Raw genomic sequence first — 23,560 nt, 5'->3', positions numbered from 1 at the left:
AGATATGTTTAGGCGAAACATGGCTTTTAACGATTAGCTATAGTAACGTTTTTTAGGGTATTATTTATACCTTAAGACATATAATACTTGCATTAATTGTAACATTGGATGTTTCCAAGATGAAGGTAGCGTTCCGATTTTCACAAACCTATACTCTATAGAATAATCCGATATGCATGTGATATTCCCGTTTGAAAACGGGCTGCACCGGTTTTGAACAAATGTACGTTGTCTTTATTAGCAGTATCATGTAAGTAGAGGTGGTACACGTAGTGGCGATATTCATAAATATTGTTATAAGCTAATAACTGATAAAGTTTCAGTTGAATTTATTACTAAACGGGTATTCTTCAGTTTGTAGAAATGCTTGTCCAGGAAGACAGCGGCGAGACATGTAAAATTAAGTACCTCAGTTCATACGTGATTTTAATAAAGTCTTAGCACAAATATTGTCATTTGCTTTGTTGCTACGTATGCGATCCCTAACCCCTTTCGAAAAGACACATGATATTTAAATCAGTTATCTCAAATGTAAATTCTTTTAGGATGGAAAAAAATAACTAGGGGACCTGAAATTATCTTTAGAGGAGGAAGAATTTTGAGGGGATCACACGGTTTTTCAGGGGTAAAGGAGGGAGGGGAAGGGGGGGGGGGGATCAGTCGTCGCCAACAGAGTCTAAAGGAAGGACTATAGAAAACTGACTGCCAGTTAACTTCCGATGGGGGGTGGGGGGAGGGAGGGTGATTATAGAGCCTTACAGAGGATGAGACATATTTCGTCATGACACAACTAAAATTCTTTCGCGTAAATATGAACGTAAATAATTAATTTTAGTTTATACCAAGGGAGTAGTTCTTTTCGCGCGCTCTGATTGGCTAATTTGAAAGTGATTAGCCAGTGCTATTTATCCTCAAGCAGCGGAAGAGACAAATTCGCAAGTCAAGAATATAATTTCTGACCATATTTGGATGGATATTTGCCTTGCCTTTTCGCAGCTCGGTAAATGTCCACCACTTTTCTCTTCACCTCGGTGATTAGTTGTCAATTATTAAACAACACAGTATTTTTGATTGGCTATTATCAACTACCCCTACAGACAGAATTTTCTCTTTAACGGAAATCGGGTTTATGCTTTTTTTTTGCTTTTTAAATACGGATACCATAAGAGTTTGGTAAATTTTTTTGATACATAGCCAAATAGTTTAGTCTTGGAAAAGAAATCAGCCTTAAGTTTGAGCATTTAATTCAGGTTTTGCCAAAAATAGAAACATTTTCAGCCAAACGTAGACAGTACTCTTACGGTAAACAATGACTTGCGACCCCTCAAATGAAGATTAAATAATAAAGCCTAACAAATAGATTACCAATCATTTTTAGAGAAGATTTCGTTAAGGCTAGAAACACAACGGCACGGCTGAAATTGAACAATTCATGGAGGGAAGGGTTTCTCTTACTGTAGTTTTGTGATGAAAAAAGGTTCTGAGATCTCTTTTTAATTCCAAAGCGTGCTTTTCTTATGAAGCCACACCGTTTTGCCGAGTGAGAATATCAAGGACACACCTGAAAGGCGTGATAGATTTACGTTTGTAGAAACACTCCTCAAAATTGATTCTATGTATAACATGAAACATGCGATAAAACATACTCTCTGGTTTAGATGATTGCTGATTCCTTGAGTCTTGCGTTTTTCTATTTATCGGTTTCAAAATAAAGCCAAAAACAAGTCTTGAATTTCCCACCCGTCCTGCAACCTGGGCAATGAAGAGAAACCAGTTTAATATCTGAATAGCAATCATTTCCTCGGAAACTGACTTTTATTTACACTTCACGCGTACAAAGATATATTTTGGACTCTTTGGTGATAGCTTCGTCTGCTAAACTGATGTGACCGTTCACAGCTATTTGCTAGAGCGTTCGTTTTGCGCTTAAATGTTCTTTTCGAAATTCTGCAAGTAAGTGCATCTGTGGTGGAGACCGACTTCACAGATAGATAAATCCACTATTTACAATCCTTCAGAACATTGTTTTACAGAAAAAAATTTCTTAACTTGAAAAAAAAAATTATTTTTTCTCCAATGGATAAGTGTTTGACCTCGTGAAGTTTTATCAATAACGTTTGCTTTTAGGCAGGAGGCCTAATTATTTTTAATTTTTTTGTTTCAGATTACGCCATGTCCGGTAATGAAATGACAATTACAGATTACCCCATGGAAACTACACACGGACGATTTTACTCAGGAGTCGGATCCATCGAACGAGTGAAGGCGACGAAGGAGTAAGTTTTTGATACATCCTAACTCGTAAATAAAAATCGTTCAAGCACTTTCCATGGTATGATGTTTTTTATTTCATACATACTGAGAAGAAAGGTTTTTCAGCAGGCATATGTCTCTGTCGGTCTTTGCTCTCTTGTTTTTGTCTTCTTGCTCATTTATGAAGTCATCAATTGCTATTTCAAGGCGAGCAAATTTTGGCACTTCTTCCATTTTGTTTTTGACAGAAAGTCACGTGCTCGTTGTTCACCACTGTAAAGAACTATCGTTTGTGTCTCTGACTGGACGAACGATGAATTTTCACAGTCGCTCGCTTTTCTTATTGCCTGGTTCGTTGTGTGTCTCGCAAGAATTTTAAGCGGGCTTTTTTCATGTGTAAGTCTCAGTATGTTTGAAGTAAAACATATTATCTTATGACCCTTACGGCCTCGCGCACACAATAGTGAAAGCTGCTGTGTGTAGGACCGAATGGGTTGACATGAGCCGGTCGTGAAAAAGCCGTCCAGCTTTGCGCCCACACGACTTTGTTGTGTATATGTTTGGACAGAGCAGCACCAAAATGCTAACATCTCCGTGCAAACTACATTAATAAATAATTGTAATAAAGAGTCAATCGGCTATATAACAAGGCAAATAAATGACTACCTAAACAACCAACTTGTTAAATTAACTTGTTGTTTTTCAATGAAAAAATAACTTCATTAAAGGATGGTAATACACAACAGTAATTAAAGTGATGAGCTAATGGCCCTCGATCCTTAAAGTACCATAATTAGAATTAAAATATATTGGAGGATTATAAAACTGGTCGACAAGTCTACTTCATTCGACAATACTTCATACTACAAGACAAGATTCAAATTCTACTCATTACAGACAGTCTTGGGGACGGAATCAGGTTAATTTCATCGAAATACGTCTAAAATCCTCCAAATCCTCCTCCCCTCACCCCTCTCAGGCGATGAATAATGCCCGGTTCCTCTTTTAGTCGCGAGGGTTGTAGTACTCAGAATCTGAGCCTATTCGTGTTTAACTCCAAACCAGTATTGTGTTGTAGAGGAAGATGAAGAAGAGCAGCGGTGATTCGTATTTATCGCCCCGGAATGGTACATTCCAAAATTATTTTCGCCGTCAACTGCTCCTGATGATCCATCAAAATCGCAACCTTTGTCCTTGCTTTTAAAACTGTTTACGAACCAAGCTTTATCAGATTCCATTCTTGTGTCGGCGGTGCAATTAGAACAGTGAATTCCGCGGATGTTAATATACTCGAACAATTTGCAATCTTGATTCCAGTTTCCAAATATATCATGACCTGCCCGAAGAACGGCGCGTGCGTAGTCCGTGTACCGCAGGCCATCTGTTGGAAAGTTGCATGTTACTCTCAGATGTGTTGAGTATTGAAAAAGAGATTGCATTCTTGCCAATGAAAGCCGATAAGAGTTCCAATCCTTATTGTTGTTATTGTCATTCACGGGAAAATCGGTGCCAAACCCTTTGTCCTTAAATGTCGCCTTATTGGCAATGGAGAAAGACTGTATCAACGCCCATACAAAGCCAGGTTCTGATTGCAAGTCACAGTAAACAGAAAACGGTTCATCGGCTGAGTTGAATATATTGTAGTTTCCTGCTGCTGAGGCGCCGTTCTTAGCAATGTCTTTGCAGCTTCTTGGATAAGTAATCTGACTTATCTTACCACACCGCTGACCAGTGTATATCTCAGGACAGGTACAGTTAAACCTGGTGCTGCGAGTGTCACAAATTTCCTGACATACCCCTCCGTTGAGGCAGGGATCAAGGCTGCAGCAATTATTAACACAACGATGTTTTCCTGATACGTAGTTTTCTCCGCCCTATTTGAATTTAAACGAACAGTTTTTCTACAAGTATTTTTTGGCAATTTTGACGCACAAAAACAAAGACACTAAAGATTTAGAGGAAAGGCTTTTGAGGATCAATTGCAAAAAGATATTTGAATTCATATAATTTAGCGAAGAGGAAGTCAAGGAACAAAAAAGAAACGCAGTTCCAAAAGTCTAGATGATCAGGAGCGGGAAACATACAGCTGAAAAAATAGCTGAAAAAATAAAACACAAACAATACTCTAGTCTAGCAACTAAGAATTCCATCTCTCACCTTTAGCGTGTAGCTCCTCACCAGATCATAATAATTTCCTCCTTGCTTCCATTTTATTGCCGCGGGCTCCATGTCTCTGTTAACATCGTTAAGCTCGCAGTTATTTTCTTTAGACTGTGGAAAATAATTCATGGATACACACAAGCAGTCATCTTTGCACTTCACGTGACACTGGGCGGCGCTGTGAACTGTTGATCTTTTAAACACGTGACTCTCAAGAATGTGGTTGTAGATGACATCCTCATCTATAACAAACTTGAAGTTTTGACAATTTACTGTTTTCTGCGTCATAAGAGAGGCGTGGAAGGGAATGAGTTGTGATACCAACAACAGAGCTTGTAGACAGCGAGCAAAGCCCATGGTTCTCCTTAAAAACGTGCAGATAAGATTGATTACTTAATTCCATAGTTAGACCAAGGCATAAAAATTTTATTAGTAGAAATCACAATCTAGCCGCACGATTGAGAAGCTCAAAATTTTAGCTGCGGTCCCTATTCGCTCCAAGTCATTTCTGTAGGGTTTGTAATTTGAATCTCTTATGATTGTATGATTTTTGGTTCGAAATCTGATTGGTTTCGTGCACGATGCGTTTTAAGAATTGCAACATTGCGACAGGTGGCTCATTAAAAAAAAGAAAAGTAAAAAAAAGTTCGCAAGTGACTTGATGCGATTGCTGTCCAAAACGGCATACAGTTCTAAACGGCATTCGACCAACTCTTCAGCGTAATAGAGAAAGGCATTGTTGAGTTCTAGGTAGAAACCGAAAAGAAACAAAAACTACCGTTTAGGTCTTTGTTCTCAGACCACCCAAACTGTTATCGTTTTGCATAGAACAACTATAAAACGTACAAATGTTGAAACACACGTGAGAGCCGTTAATCTGTTCATGAAATATTTTCTTTCGCAACTTTTCACAGGCATTGCAGTCCTCATTCACGTAAGAACCCTCTCGTAAAGTTGCGAGCCGAATCGTGCTTCGAGAGAGCCATCTGGTTGTTTCTTGCTTTTATTGATTTTTAATGTGTTGAAATATTACCGCATGTGTAATTTTTGGATTCGGAAGGAAAACATTTTCTTAGAGAAGTAATAAGTATTAAGACCTTGATCAGCACTTTACAATTTTCCGTTCCTTTGACGCGAAAGCGACTACGTAATGCTTATTGTGAGGGGGGTCAAAGTCCTCTGGGACTCGACTATCTCGAAGACAGCGATATGCCTGATGTAAAAGAGAAGGTACCATAGTGGATTGAGAATCTAAAGAATTTATGGCAGAGTAGATCAGCTCAGCTGTATTATTCGCCAATAAATGACACAATCTTCGAAAGACAGATTGAAATCACCGCAGACTACATAGGTTGCTTCACTGCCTTTAACCCTAAGTTTTTAAACGGTTCTTATTAAATTACTAGATCTTTATAACTACCACGAAGAAGAATATGTTGACGAAGAGAAAAGCCGAAAGAGAATGATAAAAAGTTAGATCAATTTCATGCGGTGGAATAAGGCGTGGATACTGATCGTAATGTTCAACCTCTGACCGCAAATAAGACCTTGCCCAGCGCTCGGCAGTTTCATCTTCTTTCGGCGCGAAGGTGATTACGTAATGTTTGTCAGTTGAGAAAGCGCCAAATTTCTCTGGGATCGACAATCTCGATGAAAGAAAAAATGATATGAAAAAAAAGAAGAGCTTAAAGTTAACTGAAAATATGAGATATAGCAGATCGATTCTGCTGTCGCTATGATAGCAGGAAACAATCTGAAACTGATCAAATTAGTCAAAGCTTTGTTAAGTGAGTGGTAGCAAATTACATCATGTCTCTTCATGGTAGTTCAGCTACAAACTTTTGGTTTTACTTATCAATATGAGTATCAGCTTTCTGTACTTACCTTGAAAATGTCAATTAGTTCAACGGCTAGATTGAAATCCTTCGAGAGACAGATTTGCAGGCAAACACACGTTGATGAAGCTATATGTATGTCCAGCAATATCGATACACTTTTATATTTGAAAAACAACAAAACACGCTCATAAATAAAGTAAGTTCCTTAATTACCAAACAAAAACACTAAATAAGGCAATGGATAAGATACTGTGCATGCGTTCCCGTTTGCAGCAAATCCAACGGAGAGTATTTTACAGATACAATTTATTGTTACAAATAAAATCAGTTGGACCTAACGCCGTGATTAAATGTTAACAATCTGCGATTTTTCTAGAAATCAAAACACAGAGCTCCTCACAAAATTAGGTTTCTTTCGGCTCATAGTAACATTGTGTGTTTTTCTGAATTCATTAACCACTCACTAAGACTACCACAGCACGCCACAAAAACATGATCAGTGAAACAAAGGTTGTTTTTTTTTTTCAGTTCAGCATTTTCCTTTAAGTTGCATTAAGAATTCTCACGTCAACGTTATAGAAAATAAATATGAGAAAGGCTTCCTCGTGCTAAACAAACTTCAGGAGCAAAATAACAACAAAAGCTAAAACGGCAGTACATGTTGTGTTTGCAAAAGTGTCAGTCACGACAGGGAAAAAAAAGCAAAGACATATTGCTTTATTTTTTTGCTTTTGTTTTATTCTTTAAAGCAATTTATTTTGGCACTACACTCATAGCTACAAAAAACCACTGGGGTCAAATTATCGCGCAGCTGGTGCAAATAATCAATGAAAACAACGACCGCATTTGGTTAAAATCGTGATTATTGCCTCTGTTCCAAATGAAGGATTCGTATGATATCCATAACCAAGACAAACTTTTGGTCTCGATATCTACTTCTTTGCTTTTAGTTTATCACAAATAGCAACATGTAAAGCAAACATCGATACTAAAACAAGGAGACCAATGAAATAAGCCTTTTTGACAACAAAAACTTTTCTCTTTGCAAAATAACTTACATTTTGAATTATAAATGACCAAAGTAGCACTTTTTGTTGTAAAATAGATTTTGGTTTAATTTTTGAAGTAAGGTTTACCACTATACTATAAGAAAACTTGCTTTCATCAACTAAGTGGATAATGTAAATTTGCCACCCAAAATGTTGCGTGTGTTTGCACTGGATACTAAATAATGCTGTGCAATTTAATCGACCACTTCACACATGTCGCCTTACAGCTGTCCCATCAATTTTTGAAATTTCATTATCACTCAATGGAGTTCAAAGCGACCCTGTATTTTGGGCTTAAATCAACCGGTAGTTCTTGTACAATAGGGAATAGAACGCCTCAGAATAAGACTATGATTTGGCATGTTTACCTTCGAGGTAACTTTCCTTTCCGGTTAAATGCATTAACTTTTATGGTCAAAATTTGTTATCAGAAATATCGACATTAGTTACTGGTGACACTTAAGCCTCACTCATTGTGTATCTCCCCAGGAGAATATGTCATAAAACACCTTCTTCTTTCACGGGGTTTTTTTCAAGAACACGCTAAACAAAAACAAAATAGACTTGGAGTAAGCACACGGACCGCGATCGGCGAACAAGGTCGTGAAGAATGTCTCAATTTGTCTTTATAACTACGAAGCGGAAAAAAGTTTAATATGTATGACTCTTGATCTTAACTTATATTATTTTTAGTACAGATTAACAACACCGAGATCCAGTTAAACCTGGATTTGTTCATCAAAAATTCACCGAGTTAAGGGAAATCAATCTTAAAGTCAGGTTAAGCCAAACTGAAAGAGCATATTAGAGTGAAGCTTGTACTGAAATAAACTCTCTGGCAACTCCGAATCCACAGGTGTATCTCTTACTCACCTACAGTCTAAAATGAACGTATACCAATTTGGGAATGCAACTTCACGGCTTGATAATTGAATTAAACTCTTGTGAATCTTTCTGAAAATTGAGAAAATATATTTCTAACGGTTCAGACTCATTTTTTGTCTTCCACACAAAGGTTGTTAACTTCCTTCAATAACTATACAACCTATATTGTGACTTGAAACGTCACATAAATAGTTGTGATCGCCGAGGCAGATCTCCATGCTTGCAGGAATCTACAAACTAAGCGCCATTGAAAGGCGCCCATGAAGTAAATTTGGTCAGATCATGAAACATCCACTGTTTTGAGAAAATCAAGATTCAGGGGAAAGTTTTTCCAATTTCGTTTGCGCTATTGGAAGCTTGAATTGTATTTCAGTCGCAGCGGCCTCCACCAAATCTATTAATTTTTACTTAGAATCGTTGTCCGTTTACTGCAGTTGATTTGGCCAACAATCACCTTTGGCTTGTGACGAGCCAAAAAAGAAATAAAACACGAAAAGAAAAGGGAAAATAGGAAAACATGCAATCTGATTTTGCAACACGTGTCCCTAATTCTTTTCATGGAAAATAATAATAAAAAAATTTTTCGTCGTGAAGTCGAGAATATTGCCCTAAGGGTGTTAACGCTGTGAAAACGCTCGTTGATACTTGTTTCTTCTCCATGTTCTTAGTGCTGCTGATGGTTATATTTGTACTACTGTGCTCTGATGCGCTTTACGACACTTTGCGGGGAATCTTGGTTTAATCGCATTGAGCAGTATACAATATTAAAAGAAATTTCAAGTGCCTACAATTTAAGAAATTTTGGAAGCAAGGCCAGACCCACACTGAACACCGGGAGTTACAGTCCCTACTATTTGCTAGAAGTGGATGGGTTATTTAACCAGTGCAGAGAAGATTTTAGTCTCTACTTTTTTTGAAGAAACAAGTAAGGAATTCCTTTCCTTCTTGTACACCATCGAGAGATTTCTACGGATACAAATTATGCTGTAGCGTCTCATGACAGGACGGATAATGCATGCACTGTAAGTACCTCCCGTTGTTCCATACAAAGCCTTAGAAAAGTTTTCTAAGGCTTTGTATGGGACAACGGTAGGTACTTACAGTCCACGCGTTTTTCCGTCCTGTCATGAGAGCTATTTGTAGAACTTTACCACTTTACCAGTCAAAAATTACTTATAGAAACAGCATTGTCTTATTTTTATTTCGAAGAGACAATATTGTATCAGGATTATGCTAATTTAAGTTTTTCTTTGTGTTATCTGATGTGTCACTAATCAATCAAGATGAACAAAATCGTGACTTATTGAGGTTATTGGACCAGGTTCACTTGTGCTTTTTGCAAATATTTCGCTTCAGATTAGCAAGTTAATAAGTTTAACGTTTTCGTCAGAACCCACATAAATTTATTTTCGCTGTTTCAATGATCTAAATAAATTTTATCTAAATAAGAGTCCTAGATTGTTTTTCCTTGCGTCATTTTTGTGTCATAGAGAGGGTGAAAATGAAGAGAGCAATTGTCTAAGTCAGCACTTAGTTGAATAAGCTTAATTGTATTGGCTAAGTGTTTCTATTGGAGGGCTACAAACGAATCAGAAGGTGTGAAGAGAAGTCCTTAAGGGAGATTCTTTTCTTTAAGGTGTAAATTATTGGAGATTTAAATTTTCCTCTTCAATTCGACTCGGATACATTACCCGAATCTGCACAACCGATCAACAAACGTTTAAATTGCGTTCACAAGTCTTTATCTTGGTTTTCCATGAGGGAACTGATTGTAGGAGTAATTTTGTTGTTCAAGAGATCATTTTTGATTTAAGTTTGAGCGACAGTTTCCCCACTCAAGTGTTACTCTGCGATGATCGAGGTGGCTGCAAAAAAACAAGTTGAAAGAACACGCTCTAACTTAAGTTTTAAGGTATTTAAAGCAAGTGTCAATGAAAGGTGTCAGACAGGAAGACAAATTCCCTGAATGCAGGTGTTCGCAAATTAACAAAAGTAATTCATTTGCAAATATTTTGTATGGCAGAACGATTACTAAAGTAAGTGTTTTACTTTCTCGGGCAGTCCGGTCAATTGACGTCGGGTGTCCTAGGTTCGTTTCGTGAAATATCATTCTTTGCGCACAGAAATACCAATTCCCAAGATAACAGGCAGACAATGTAAGTTTTGCAAAATTTAAGGGTTGAAATATCGTGGGAACATTTCAAAACCTCTCATTGTGCTTTGCAAGCCTTAGCGCTATCAAGGTTACAACTTACGGACAATGCAGAATTCCGAGTGCACCAAGCGTCTAAAGTGCACATAAAAATTTATATGCATGACTTGTCCACAAACCACCGAGTAATCAGCTTACGATAAATAATGTAATTTAGACTCCCAAGCCAAGAGAAACCAAACAAAAAAAGTACCTTTCCCTGAAAACTGATTCTGTACTATGTGGGTCACTTCAGGATTACGCTTTATTATGGTGTGCTGATTTTGAGCGTTAAAATTTTTTCGACTTTCCTAAACTATTGGTTTATGAGGTCCGTTTTGCTCTTTTTTTAAAAAGAAAAATTTTTACATATTAATCTTAATGGAATCTACATATAGATATTTTTTCAGTTAGTTGACTCTAGGTAGTTCACATGTAAACTATTGCGATTTATTCAATTTTAGGTTTAACCTGGTCATTTCTACATTCCTGGCTGTCGTCGGTTGCTTGATAACTTGCACACGGCAACAAAACTGCCCGTATGTGAAGCATGTCTTCACCGTGGACAAAAATTTGGTGGCCGATCACTCCCTTCACAATCACGTTATTGCTACATTAACAGTGTCAGGAGCTGTAGAATGTTATAATAACTGCCGAATGAATTGCCAGTGCAACTCTCTTAATTTCTGGTCAACTAAAAACGAGAAGAATTGTGAGTTGAATAAGGAAAACAAGTTTTTGAAACCATATGACTTACATCCGGATCTTGGTGCTCAGTATTACGATCTGCACGTTATTTACAGCGTTAAGGTAAGATGGAAATTTGATCGCGGTATACGGGAAAGGTTTGAAAGGAGACCTAAAACCTTTTAAGCGGGAGGGGTAGGTCTTCAGTACCTCTAAACTCATTCAACTTATTTTGATACCTTCAAAAAACAAAAGTCGCAGTTTTTCGAATCTAGGAAACCAAGTGAAGCATATGTTCATATAAAACTTCCAGAAGTAGATTTAAATGTATATTGTTTAAGTTACAAATGTACGCAGTTACAAATGCATCGCCAAGATCACGCCCTATTTCAGGCTGAGCTGTCTGCAAGGACACTTTTACTAGGACGATAAATAGTAGAATTGCATAACTGAAGAGTAAAGCGCTCGAATACACATACTTTGATTAGGGGCACACACCCTGGTCTTGGCCAAACATTCAGGGAAATTCCTAGGGACTCATAAACACCTTTGTTCTCCTAACCTTATGTGATCGAATTTGCTTCACCAAGCATTTATAAGAAAAGGTTTCTAGAGGTTACCTCAGCTTAGTTCCAGTCTCTCTCAGATGATTGTATATTAAAAAAAAAAAAAAAAAAAGGTAAAAACGGTCGGGGTATGTTGTGAGGGAAATGACTTTACATTATAAACTTAAGTGTTTTGCAAGGATTTCCAGCCCAAACTAAGAAAAGCTGTAACTGCACACGTGTAAAATTATGAGAATTCTTGACTGATGCGTGTTTTTGATATCGCCAATCAGCTGCTGACACGTCACTCGTCTTTCGTGCTACTCTGTCATTAATTAAAAAGTCGAAGTTATTTTCTGGTCGGTAAAGACCCATGGTTTCTATATAATAAAAAATATATGGTTGCTCTTAGATATGAAATTCCTCTTCTCTGTTCAATGCGACGTCTCACAAGTGAGCGCAGCAAACGAGTTAGATATCGATTTGGTGACTCGAAGAGAAATTCCATATCCATGTGCACCCATGCTTCATTCTCTTTTTATTTGCTTGGGTGTCTTTTTCAGGGTGTCCCTTGTTCAGAATGCCAAAATGGTTGTTGTAAATCTGCGCCATGTTTCGCTATATACACTGATCGTTGTGAAGAGCTTTGTGATGTCAAGGGAAAGAGATTCCGCTGTGTTTGCAGAAGTGGTTACACAGGAGACTTGTGCCAAACTCCTGGTAAACGGATATTTCCGAGTAAACCTGGATTCCGTTTCTCGAAGGACCCGGTGACTTAACGGGCCCGTAATGTTTTAAAAACGATACAAAAAACTATCAGCTACAGAATCAAAATGGACTGTATAGTGTGCCAGAATCGAAACTTCTTCTATATTGTTTAAATTTTGATTTTCAAATATGGTTTCAAGCCCGTTAAGTTACCGGGTCTTCCGAGAAACGGGCCCCAAGCTTCGAGTTTTACGGGAACATTTTTTAAAGAATACCGCGTGTACAGGGTTACGGTTATTCGTGACTCTTTTTGGAAACTGTCCCAACCTTAGCATTGCACAGACTAAATGACACCTCCACCATAATGTAAGGAGGGTAGATACACCTCTTACGGCTTTGCTGTGTTTCAATCATTTTCATCCACGTAAAGGCAAATAGATGGAATACAATGAAAGTTTCACATTGATATAGAAATTTAACGGTTGTGCAATACACTTCTTTGCGGCTGGATCGAGCTGGTGACGTCACCTTTTTCAAACGAAATGCCGTACACCTATCAAAACATAACATTTGGGAAGCCTGACCCTACGTACTCCTTCTGAGGGACTCATGAAAGACCTTTGGGCTAAATCGTCGAACATAGTTTTTTTAAGTCACGGTAGTATCAAAAAGAAGTGGGCCTTCACATAAGGATTCCCAATTGCGTAACGTGTAAAAGCCCTATAATCGCGTGAAACTCCTCTGACTGACTCTTACCGTGTAAGCAATCCCAGTTTTAACCCTACACCTAACCCTAAACCATCCTGAAAATCAGTATGTCACTTCTCTCACCCCCCCTCCCTTCTCTGAAGTTCAGGAATCCCTCAACCAGTGGCCTCCAAATCTTTCAACGAGCATAGCTGAATGTAAACATCAAAGACCGCTGTGAATTTGCGATAGTTAACTGAAGTCAATATGAGGTCATGAAAATAAATTTTTGGGAATGGAATCGACACTTTTTGCGTCCACGAGTTCCACCAGTGCCCTATCTCTGACTATACTTCGGAGTTATCATAACCTTATTAATTCCCAAACTCTAAATTTGACTATTCTCGTATCAATAGTACCTCAACCACAGCCTCAGCCTCGGCTTCGGTTTTGGCCTCAGCCCGCGGTACAACAAGTACACGAAGCCGTCGGACCGGGCGTGTATAAAATTCCAAGAAAATAATATTCAACTCCAACTTCAGTTCCAGCACTACCTTCAATCTCACTGCAACCAAATAAATCGCCTTTTGCAAGAAGTTCGAGGGAGAAGGGGGGTACAGTGATATAGATTTGTTCACGACTAAGTGCTGGATGGGGATCCAGTACCAGTAAACTCCACGGCGCACCTTCGCTGTAGATTGATGTTTTCGATTTACAAGGATGCTCCGTGATCGTGCGCTTGGTCACCCGTGATCATTTATAAATAATTTAGAGTGTTGTAGACTGTTACACATAGGGGAGCTTATATCAATCTGTTGTTTTATATTGGTAATAAATAAATAAAGTGGTGTGTTGTTGATTACAAGTATCTACTACATCTGCCATACTTAGGAATCCATTCCGTCAAGCTTTAAGCTCTTTCCAGTGGCAATTATGGTAAATGATTTCTTGGTTGAAAGATAAGTGTAGGTAATCGAATGGGGCCGAATAAATTAAGAGTATTACAAGTGTTTTTTGACAATTGTAGAGATTGCCCTCGTCGTTGCGCGACTCTTTTGCGATTGACTATCCTCTAGATTAAAGATACCAATAATAATAATAATGATGATTATAATAGTAAAAACAAAAACAGACTTACAAGAAGGCATAAATTTTAATTGCATTTCTATCGCATTCGCTAAACTACATTTATCATGAATAATTGAATCCCTCTGAAGTGACGAAAGACAAAATAGAGTCTGGGAATAACAATTTCAAATCGCAATTGTCAAACCCTCAGACTTATTCGGTACCCCATTTGTTTTGAGACATATCATCCAACATCTGCCTTTTTTCAATTTTTTTTTCTCAGTTTAACCTTCTCAAACCTCGCATTGCGAGCATAATATTTGTCCAGTTTCGTCCAAAATTAGGATGTCCAGATGAACACTCGCCTGCAGTAATGTGTCAGCGGTTTATTCATTGAAACGCCTGGAAGATTTTAGTACATGTTAGTATCGTTTTACGGAAGGTAATCATAGATTTTTCTGTTTCTGGGAATGTTGTGACCTAATACGAAATGCCAGATCCCTTAAATTGAAGCTAGCAAGAAGGAAGGAATTGATGTGATGCCTTAAGCAGTCAGGTCTTCGTAAAACTCCATTATTCGTGGAGATGGGAGAGTCACATCTCAGCTGTTTGATACACTGTCATCTGTTCATGGGCTTATTCATTTTTAAAAGCTATCGATAAAATCATCTACCTTGAGCGGAGTTTGAAGATGGTGGACAAGAACGAGGAAGAAGTGGTTTATCAGCAACTCCGAGACCTCTGGAGTTCGTATGTGCGGTGTAGTTCATCACAGGTAATGCAAACCATTAGTGTAACTTTTTTGTTCTTGACTGGGAAAACAATCTCCGCTCCTTAAAGCTCTGGCGGATCAACAGTTAATAATTTTCACTTTCCCTATTGAAAGAAAGGTTTGTTTCAAAACTAAAAAAATTTTATGTCCACAGTAAAGAAGTATACGCGAAAATTCACTGCTTGTCCCGGTTTGAGATCCCAAACACTTAATTACCTGGCTCAAAATTGTCTTCAAATGTGCTGAAATGTGATTATCGACGCCGCCATTTTGATAGAAAACTCAGTAACCTGGCCTCACACACATGAATTTCAGAGATTTGTAAAAATGTTTTTCTTTCGAGTTATTTTTATCATTTTCTGAAGCATCTCAGCAGGCCAGAATCTTAAACCCTGGAATCCTTGGATTATTTTCTCAATCATAGAACATAGATAAAGTTCCTGAGAAAAGTTTTTGAAAACTATGGAATCTCATGAATTGTACAAACCAGGTTTATGTTGCCGTCTTGAATAACTGAAGTGTAATTTTTTATGTGGCTTCAAGATTAAGTGAAATGTATTTTATTCCTTGTTGATAGTTGCTGGAGAAGAGCAAATTTCTGGAGCTTTTCATGGTGCAGTTTTTGGCTGCCTACTGTGCTGAAAAAGGGGACTTGAAGAAAATTTCCAGCTTTATGTAAGTTGTACAACTATCAAAAGTCTTTTTAAGACTGACTCTGAAGGTATTTGAATCATACCATTATGGCAGTTTGCATCATTAAACTCGAAAGGTGACAAATATTTTTTGCTTATTGTTACTTAGGAGATATTTTGCATACAACCAATGCACCCTTGCATATAGAGGGAACTTAAAGAACCTCACAGTGCTGACTGTCTGTAAATCATGACCTTGAGCCAAATATTTTCCTGTCTGGCCCTCCCACTCAGTCAATGTGTTTGTAAATTTATCAGTAATGTGATATTCCCAGGTTTCAAACCTTGACAACTGGCTAATTTTATAGTACATAATTCGAAAAGTATAACTTGTCTGTATACTTGAGGGAATTTAATGATTAAAAAATGTTGAATAATATTTATTTGGGTTCGTTTTTTAGTGATGTCCATAGCATTAGCAATGTTCTGACAAGTGAATTCCAGTCTGCAATTCTTCTAAGATGTGAGGATGAGAATGAAAAGCCACTGGTTGACTTCCTTTGTCATGGACAGGGTCTGCTTCTGTTACAGATGTTGTGTATTCTGGCAAGTAAGGTAAGGTACAAAGTTATTAGAATCCAGTTGTTCTAAGAGCTGATTGCACTATCCAATGGATATATCACTATCCAGTGGATAAGTGTTAACAAAATGCTCTGCACTATCCACCCTTCAAATAGTCATGGCCAGGTCATCTGATTTACTGTATATTCTCCATACTTTTCTCTTTACATTTTCTTTGGTACTAACAAGGAGAATTTGTTTAACCGTCACAGCTTCATAGATTGTTGATCATTTAGTTTATTCTCATGATGTTAAAGAATGATTCAGCAGTATTTCTGTAAGGAGAAATCTGATGCTGGTTATTCTTAGTATTTTAAGGGTTAATGATAAGATTTTGATCTCAAATCATTGTTGTTCACATATTGAATGATAAATCAATAATCCCAGCAAAATTCAAAATAGGAAACTAAATGCATACACAACTTCTTAACCCTTTAACCCTTTAACTCCGAGATAAAAATTTTGTAATTCTCCTTACTGTCAACCATACAGTTCTTCCAATGTTAGTTCAGAGAATTTAGTATGGGATCAACTAATTATCCCCCAATTGATATTTTTCTTTATTCCCAACACTTATCTAGTTGACATTGTGTTGATATTGTAAGGAGAAATTCTCTCTTGGTCACTCATGGGAGTTAAAGGGTTAACTCCCAGAGTTGATCTACTTGTAACTTCTCCTTGTGGTTAAGAGAAGAAACAAACTTATCAGCTAGAGGATGTTATGTTAATACAATCAGCAAATCTCCTTTTTACATTTACAAGGATCTTTATGACAGTCAGTAGAGAGAAATACTAATTGGGTCATGTGACTTAAAGGGTGAATTTTATGGATTATCAATTGATTGATTGACAAAACATTGATCAATTAGTATTTTTTGTCTTTTGATATGTTTTTGTTCAATTTAACAGGTTGCTGGATGCAGTTTAGAATTGGCTAATCTCCTTGTTTCTCTGCTGCCTGTGGTTCTTAGAGTACCTTTACAACATTATGACCATCTTAACGGTAATGTAGGAGATTTTAGGTTCTAGGGTTATTTTATATGTTTGGTAATAATAATGAATTAATATTCTATTCTAAGCAAGTCAGGAAGGGGTACCTGGGTACCTGTGCATCTATGCACATTACAAATAAACTGTGTTGTCTTTATGTGCCAAAACACTTTTCATTCTTACTACACCCAGGACTATGAATGGGTATGGGCTAATTGTTGAAGATGTCTGACAAAATGTGATGCAACCTTTTTGATGGACTGGTATACCAGTGGGAGGGGGGGGGCTGAGGGGTAGTATCTGATTGGGTGGGCCACTTGGCCCAAGTACAGACTTTGCCCACCTTTCAGAAATTAGCTGAACTGGTAGCAAAAATGGACATGAAAATGTTTGGTGATTGAAATTCACAAAATGTTATCTGCTCTTACCTCTTGCCTCAGGATTAGAACTAATTTTTGCTGACTTTGATGATCACTGGTGGGACACCAAAAGCACATCTTGTCACACAAACTTTGTGAAAGACAAAATCCTCAGGCCTTTTCAGGATCATCTTGAGTTGAAGATAAATTCCAGCCTTCCTCAACACGAAGGAACTGAAGCTGATGAACTTGTAAATGCTGGCAAAGCTCAAAGTGATCAAGTGGAATTATTACTCTCAGTCAAGAGCAGGACAGAAAGTCCCAATACAACTGAAGACAGTGATGTGTTCACAAGTGTAACAAGTGTAACAGACCTTGACAGTGCATTGAGTACCAATATCAGTGAATCTTCTGACCCTGAAATCCCCAGCAGTGATGTGACTGCCTATACATGCTCTGGAACAAAAAATGAAACAGAACTTTCTATCTTAAGCTCCACAACCGTGGTTCCTGATGTAGATGAACATGCTGTACATACAGATTCTTGTCTGTCTGCTATCTCATCAAGTCATTGTAGCATCAATAACTTTGAACTGTCAATCCTTCTTCTTGCGACGCTGGAAAACCTAACCTGTCATGGCAGTGTATCGCTCAGCGATTGCAATCTTCTAATGCATACCAGTGGTCAGCTCATAGACATTGTTCTCTCCCTCAGTGATGCTAAAAACAAGAGTCCTGAGGTTTTTTGTGAGTGGGAACTTGGAGCAGCTACTTCAGTTCACTTAGCTACATTAAGAACAGTATTCTCAATTCTCTGCACAACATGTCGAAACCCAAAGGCAGCCAAACAACTGGCAAAGACCTCATATGTTCAGAAACTTTTGGAGGTGATTGAAGATGGTTGTCTGGACAAAGAATTCCTAACAGCCATTGAACACTTTGAACTTGCTAAACTTGTTGCTGGTATTAGTGACAAAGAAAATGAACTTAACCCCAAACTTCTTGCTTCAGATCTTTGGAGTGGTTTTCAAAATGAGCTGCTGCTTGGTTGCTCTTTGCATGGTCTCCTACTCTTTGTAATGACATGCATTCATTATGGTACCTTAGTCAATTCCACTCTTTACGTTCTGTGCCATGATATTTTTGAGCAATTTTCGTCCAGTAGAGGATTTGAATTCCTTGTTACCTTGCTCCTGAAACTGGATGAAGTTTACTCACACGAGATAGATTTCGAAAGTAGGGGAAATGACATGGACTTTCGGTTAAAATCTTTTTCTCAAAGAATTGAACAGTACCCAAGAAGTCTCTCAAATTGGGTTGTGAAGAATTTAGGAAAAATGATTTCGATGTTGAAAAAAAGCAAGACTTGCTGCAGAAGAGAAGCTGGCAGTAGAAAGACTTCAGTGGTCTCGTCTGGGAACCTTGTCACACAGAATGATGTTCATGAAATGTGTGGAGTGTACCTTCCGACTTCTGAGATAGAGGAGAGTTCAGAGTCTGCAGCAGATATGGAGCATGAAAAAGAGAGGCAAGACCAATTGCCAGGTATGAAATAAGAGTTAACGGGGGCAGATCCCGGGATGCGGGGGTGTTTCCCCCCCCCCCCCCCCCACTCAAACCCAAAGGACCTACCGCTTTCTGTTATAGCTGGTGTTATGCAAAACAAAACAAAACTATGTGGTTTATTGGCGTTGAAGTCAAACATGAGACGGTGTTGACAAATTTATTTTGAACGCCTAAGAAAAGTAGCTTGGCACTGAAGTTTCGACGGTAACCCTTCTATTCTTCATTCAGAGCAGACGTCAATTACGTCATTACTGGCGCGCCCCCTTCATGGGAAAAACCTGAATCTGCCCCTGAACTTAGCGACATGTTCGATACCTTTGTCAGAATCGTTTGCTTGTAGGAGGTATCTGCTTATCCCAGGCTTGTTCAACGCTCTCTAGAGATGATAAACAGAGGCAGAAAATAAAAAGAGCCGTCCTGACAGGTCGTACGTTGCTTTGGGGTTGGCGCGTCTACTTACGCCTGTGAAACCTCCGACCTCAACCTTTTGGCAGCCGCTCATGGAAAAAATAACTTACTGAAACCCCTGTTGTGCAGGTATTGCACGGAGGCGATTATGTTGCTATCTTACTTTTAGGGGCTAGTTTGTATATGTAGTTTGTATATGTTGCTCGTTACGTTTTACTTTCACCATCAGAAAACCTCTGCACGGTTTTGAGACCTGCCATAACGCTATTGACAGTCTTCAAGGACAGCAGGAATCCAAAGTTAAGATTTAGCATTCTGAACTGTTTGGAAAAAGTTGGAATCTGCCACTGCGTCTCGCCAGATGTATTGGTGACAACTCTTCTCAACAGGTGAGGATATTTTAGAAAATCTCTAAAATGGTCACGGATGGGGTTTATGGAGGTCTCGCCCCATTGCATCAAACTCTTGTCTCTTCTAGAGTTCGCACCCACGAACAAGGTTGCACCCACCTTTACCAGTTTTTCCCCCAAATCTTTGAATTCGTTTCCCAACACAGCAGAAAATATTCCTCTTCTGTCTATATCCTAATGTGTTTGAGTTAGAATGTTTGGGGGCGAACTAATAAAAATGAGAACGAACTTGTTTCACATCAGGGGGCGAACTCGCAAAGCTGATAAGGGGCGAGACCTCCAGAAAAAGCCACTCGTGGTAGGCTCGGTGGTGTAAAAGTCATTGAGACTGGAGGTATAGTTTTGTGTTCTTGGGCACCACATTTTGCTCTCACCTTACAGTGCCTTTGCCTCTCCGAAGTACTCTGTAAACGGTAGCAATAAAATTATTAGGGAACCGGACAAATTGGATATTGGCTGCTTACAAAATCCTATCATCTAGTTCAGGAACAGGAGCGTCAGTGGGATAGGCTCTGTCATATGTGCGAGCCAGTCTCCCATGCAGGTGTGTTTGACAACGAAAGTACAATGTATGCATAATTCTTTACCTATTTATTCTCGCTTGCAGATTTGTAGAACAGCCCAAGGACCTACAAGATGTCATTCTCAGAATTATCAACCACATGGTGCTCACAGAAATTGACGTTATGTCTGATAACTACGATGTTCGTCGGTCACCGACTTCTCCCTTTAAAAGGGATCAAAGATTCCGCACTAAGTCTACTAAAGAAAGCCCTTGCAAAAGTGACAGTGGCTTCTCTGCCAATGATTTGAGTGTGCAAATGAAAGATCTGGTAAAAGATGGGAAACCTAACTGGGCTGCTCTTTCACAATACTGTGCTCTTATGTCGTGCAAAGACACAAATATTGCTGTTAGAGTTGCTAAGGCTCTGAAGCCTTTGGCTATTTTGGGATCGAAACATCTGAAGGCTGAGCTTTTCCGCATGGTGGTTCTCCCGTGCATGTTGCGCTGCGATGGAATCTTCACTGATGAAGTTGCTGAGCCGCTAAGAAAGATCAGAGCAAGGACTTGGACAGGAACATTTACGTCGGAGTGGCTTGGGCAGCGAGCCAAATCAGTCAGGGGGAGTACTTTTTCCGGCTTTAAAACTGAGCTCGGCAGCTTAGACCTTTCGGAACAGGTCCATGGACACGATGAAATTTGTGCAGAGGTTCTTGAACTTTGTATTGGGATGTTAACCTCACTTCTCACTGGCTCGGAGTCTCGAGCACTGTTTCTAAACTGTGGTGGCTTAAATGAACTACAGAGCTTTCTGGCATTACCACAGCTTCAAGAACCAGTTATGCTTGTGTTGGAGTTCTTGGCTGATGTTGAAAATCAAGAAGCAACGGGGAAGCGACCCTATACAGAGAGTGACGACCTCAGTGCAGGATCTCTAGACTCAAGTGGAGATAAAAGTGACAGCAAAGTCTGTTGCCGCAGCTTCCTTTCGTTACTTCAATTCACCACAACACTTTTTGACAAAACGAAGTCACCTGAACTGCCTCTTATAGCCTCTTGCCATCCTGTGGAATCATCATTGAGGGTGTATGTTTGGAGATCGTGTCTTCGCCTACTGGTTTCAAACGAGTTGTTTAGTGAACTGTTTCTCCAGGATGATGGAATAGTTTCCAGTTGTGAATTACTCCATCTTTTGCTTGAAATATTTCGCGGTGATTCTTTGACTCATCACACAAGGGAGAATCAAGCGATTGATATTCAGTGCACCAAACAGCTTGTGTACTTGTTTGAGTCAGTTACGGCTATTTGTATCAGAATGGCACACACTGAACAATGGAGGTATAAAGAGGTAAAATTGCATCAAGTATCAGGAAATATCAAGCTGAATTATTGCTGTTTATTGGAAATATTTAAATTTTTTTAACGATAAGTAACGTCGTACTCTCTTTTGGGAGTTACAGGGTTAAGGTAATCCCTGTTAGATTCTTTTAAATTCTCTCCCATTTTCGATGATTGCGGGAGTATCAAGAACTTATCAGTCTCACCCCAACATCCAGCATCTATAGTGTATTCGCTTACCACCAAAGAATTCTGGTGACACAGGAGGTACCTGTAACATTTTTTTTGGGAGACCCGGCAAACTTTGAGTAACTTAACTTTTGCTTGATTCTCTCTTTGTTCATGTTCGTGTATACATGTAAGTTAACAGCTTTGGATAGTGATACGTTGGCAGTTATAGAAATTGTTGTGTGCTACGTAATTTTTTCTACGACGGTACTTTATTGGGTTAAATTCTATGCCATATTTTTGTTTACTAGGCACTTCCAAATCTTGATCAGCTGGTGGAAGAGGTGAAGAAATTATCCTCACACTCGGAGACTTTGCAGAGATATCTTAGCAAAGGACTGACTGATTGTTTTCTCAAAGCATCGACGTGGCAGCTGGAGGGGAGAGAGGGTTCTGTTTTGCTCGGATCGGAAATTAGACGACAAAAGGATGTCGTTTTGAGGAAGACAAGCCATGGGGATAGTCAAGAGGTTCGCCTGAGATTTTTTGTCGATGTGTATCTGCACAAAATTGTTGAAGCGCATGTCAACTGATCCAAAGTGCTTGCTTAATTTTGTTTTGACTTTTTTTGTAATAAGTTTTACCTTCCACTGATAAGCCAATGCATTATTACAGTTTTGGTTAAAAAATGCAATCTGCCAGCCAATGTAGGGAATTTTAAGTTGTTGTAGGGTTAAATGATCCCAGCTAAATGAGTATTAGAGAGCAAAAAGGTCTGGGAAGTGGTAGAAACCTTTCCTTTACTTCATTTTTCACCTTTCGTGATCTAATTTTGGAATTTGGAGAAATTGATTCGAATAGGAAAGTTCTACGTGTGCTATAGTGGTAAAGGGGTGCGTGGCTAAAATAACTTTTTTCAGGACTCCGCTCATTATTTGCACAAATGATAATACGTCAATCGCTCTTTGCTGTAGGAGTGGTCCAATCTATTGGAGGATGATGACGACGAAACAGATGGGAACCAAAAAGGCGGCGGATCAGTGTTCGAGGAAGGTTACGATGCAGATCAAGAAGCTGACTCCGACATGAGCGATGAAACAGGACGGAAATCTTCCGATAGCAAGAAGCAGCCTAAACAAAAGAAACGAAGCCAATTTCCTAAACAGCTTGAACATATTTTGAAGGGATTGGTCATTTACCCACGGATTTGCAATATACTTTTTCAATTATTGCAGGTGTGCTATGGCAGCAGAGTTAAAGCCGGAGAATCTGAGAGGTATGAACTTGCAGTTGACTTGTAATTGATTTTATAGAGTCACGATCATCGCTGGTCGTTGAGGATCTAAATAAGTGTCCAGCACAAACTCTTTGCTGAAGTACGAAGAAAGGTATTGCTTTAAACAGATCATTCGCCATTGTACATGTAGATCGTTGGTAAAATGGAGCCCGCCTTTTCTTCATGTCTCCTATTCTTTTCCTCATTTTAGTGTGGGTGTGGTTCTCCATGCTGTTGAAAACCTTCTTCTTCTACTCAACGATTGTGAAGAAAATTGTCGGCGTCTTTGTCAACATGTAAGTGAATTCATACGATCTGTACAAGAAGAGTTCTGAACTATAGATAACTTTGATAACGCTGACACCTACGTATTAATTTCAATATTTACACCATATAAGATATTTTAACATTCTTTGAACTTGCTCTTTCAGAGTTAAATTTAGCATA

At 38.7% G+C, this 23,560-nt stretch overlaps 2 protein-coding genes across 2 annotated transcripts in view; one reads left to right on the top strand and one right to left on the bottom strand.

The window, feature by feature from the left end:
* Nucleotides 1–3,293: 3,293 nt before the first annotated feature.
* LOC131796635 (uncharacterized) lies at nucleotides 3,294–4,770 on the bottom strand. Its single transcript, XM_059114227.2, has 2 exons — nucleotides 4,411–4,770; nucleotides 3,294–4,127 (listed from the first exon to the last, which is right to left on the bottom strand). The coding sequence occupies exons 1-2, from the start codon at nucleotides 4,768–4,770 to the stop codon at nucleotides 3,294–3,296; spliced, it is 1,194 nt and encodes a 397-aa protein (XP_058970210.2).
* Nucleotides 4,771–14,507: 9,737 nt separating this feature from the next.
* Nucleotides 14,508–23,560, top strand: part of LOC131796637 (lysosomal-trafficking regulator) — a 36,767-nt gene continuing 27,714 nt past the window's right edge. Inside the window, exons 1-10 of the mRNA XM_059114229.2 lie at nucleotides 14,508–14,846; nucleotides 15,421–15,518; nucleotides 15,937–16,090; nucleotides 17,006–17,099; nucleotides 17,527–18,990; nucleotides 19,649–19,808; nucleotides 20,437–21,679; nucleotides 22,149–22,367; nucleotides 22,812–23,113; nucleotides 23,325–23,409. Coding sequence (XP_058970212.2) covers nucleotides 14,763–14,846; nucleotides 15,421–15,518; nucleotides 15,937–16,090; nucleotides 17,006–17,099; nucleotides 17,527–18,990; nucleotides 19,649–19,808; nucleotides 20,437–21,679; nucleotides 22,149–22,367; nucleotides 22,812–23,113; nucleotides 23,325–23,409 — 3,903 coding nt within the window. The 5' untranslated portion in view covers nucleotides 14,508–14,762. The remainder of the gene's footprint in view (nucleotides 14,847–15,420; nucleotides 15,519–15,936; nucleotides 16,091–17,005; nucleotides 17,100–17,526; nucleotides 18,991–19,648; nucleotides 19,809–20,436; nucleotides 21,680–22,148; nucleotides 22,368–22,811; nucleotides 23,114–23,324; nucleotides 23,410–23,560) is intronic.

The sequence above is a fragment of the Pocillopora verrucosa genome, chromosome 7 (assembly GCF_036669915.1).
Source record: "Pocillopora verrucosa isolate sample1 chromosome 7, ASM3666991v2, whole genome shotgun sequence".
Classification (NCBI taxonomy): domain Eukaryota; kingdom Metazoa; phylum Cnidaria; class Anthozoa; order Scleractinia; family Pocilloporidae; genus Pocillopora; species Pocillopora verrucosa.
This window is presented reverse-complemented; position numbering and strand designations above follow the sequence as displayed.

Bases quoted from the DNA above. Each gene is read 5' to 3' on its own strand.
- LOC131796635 (XM_059114227.2), bottom strand. From the start codon at position 4,770: ATGGGCTTTGCTCGCTGTCTACAAGCTCTGTTGTTGGTATCACAACTC. The intron at 4,128-4,410 runs GTGAGAGATGGA...AAATTCAAATAG, and splicing joins TGAGGAGCTACACGCTAAAG to GGCGGAGAAAACTACGTATC.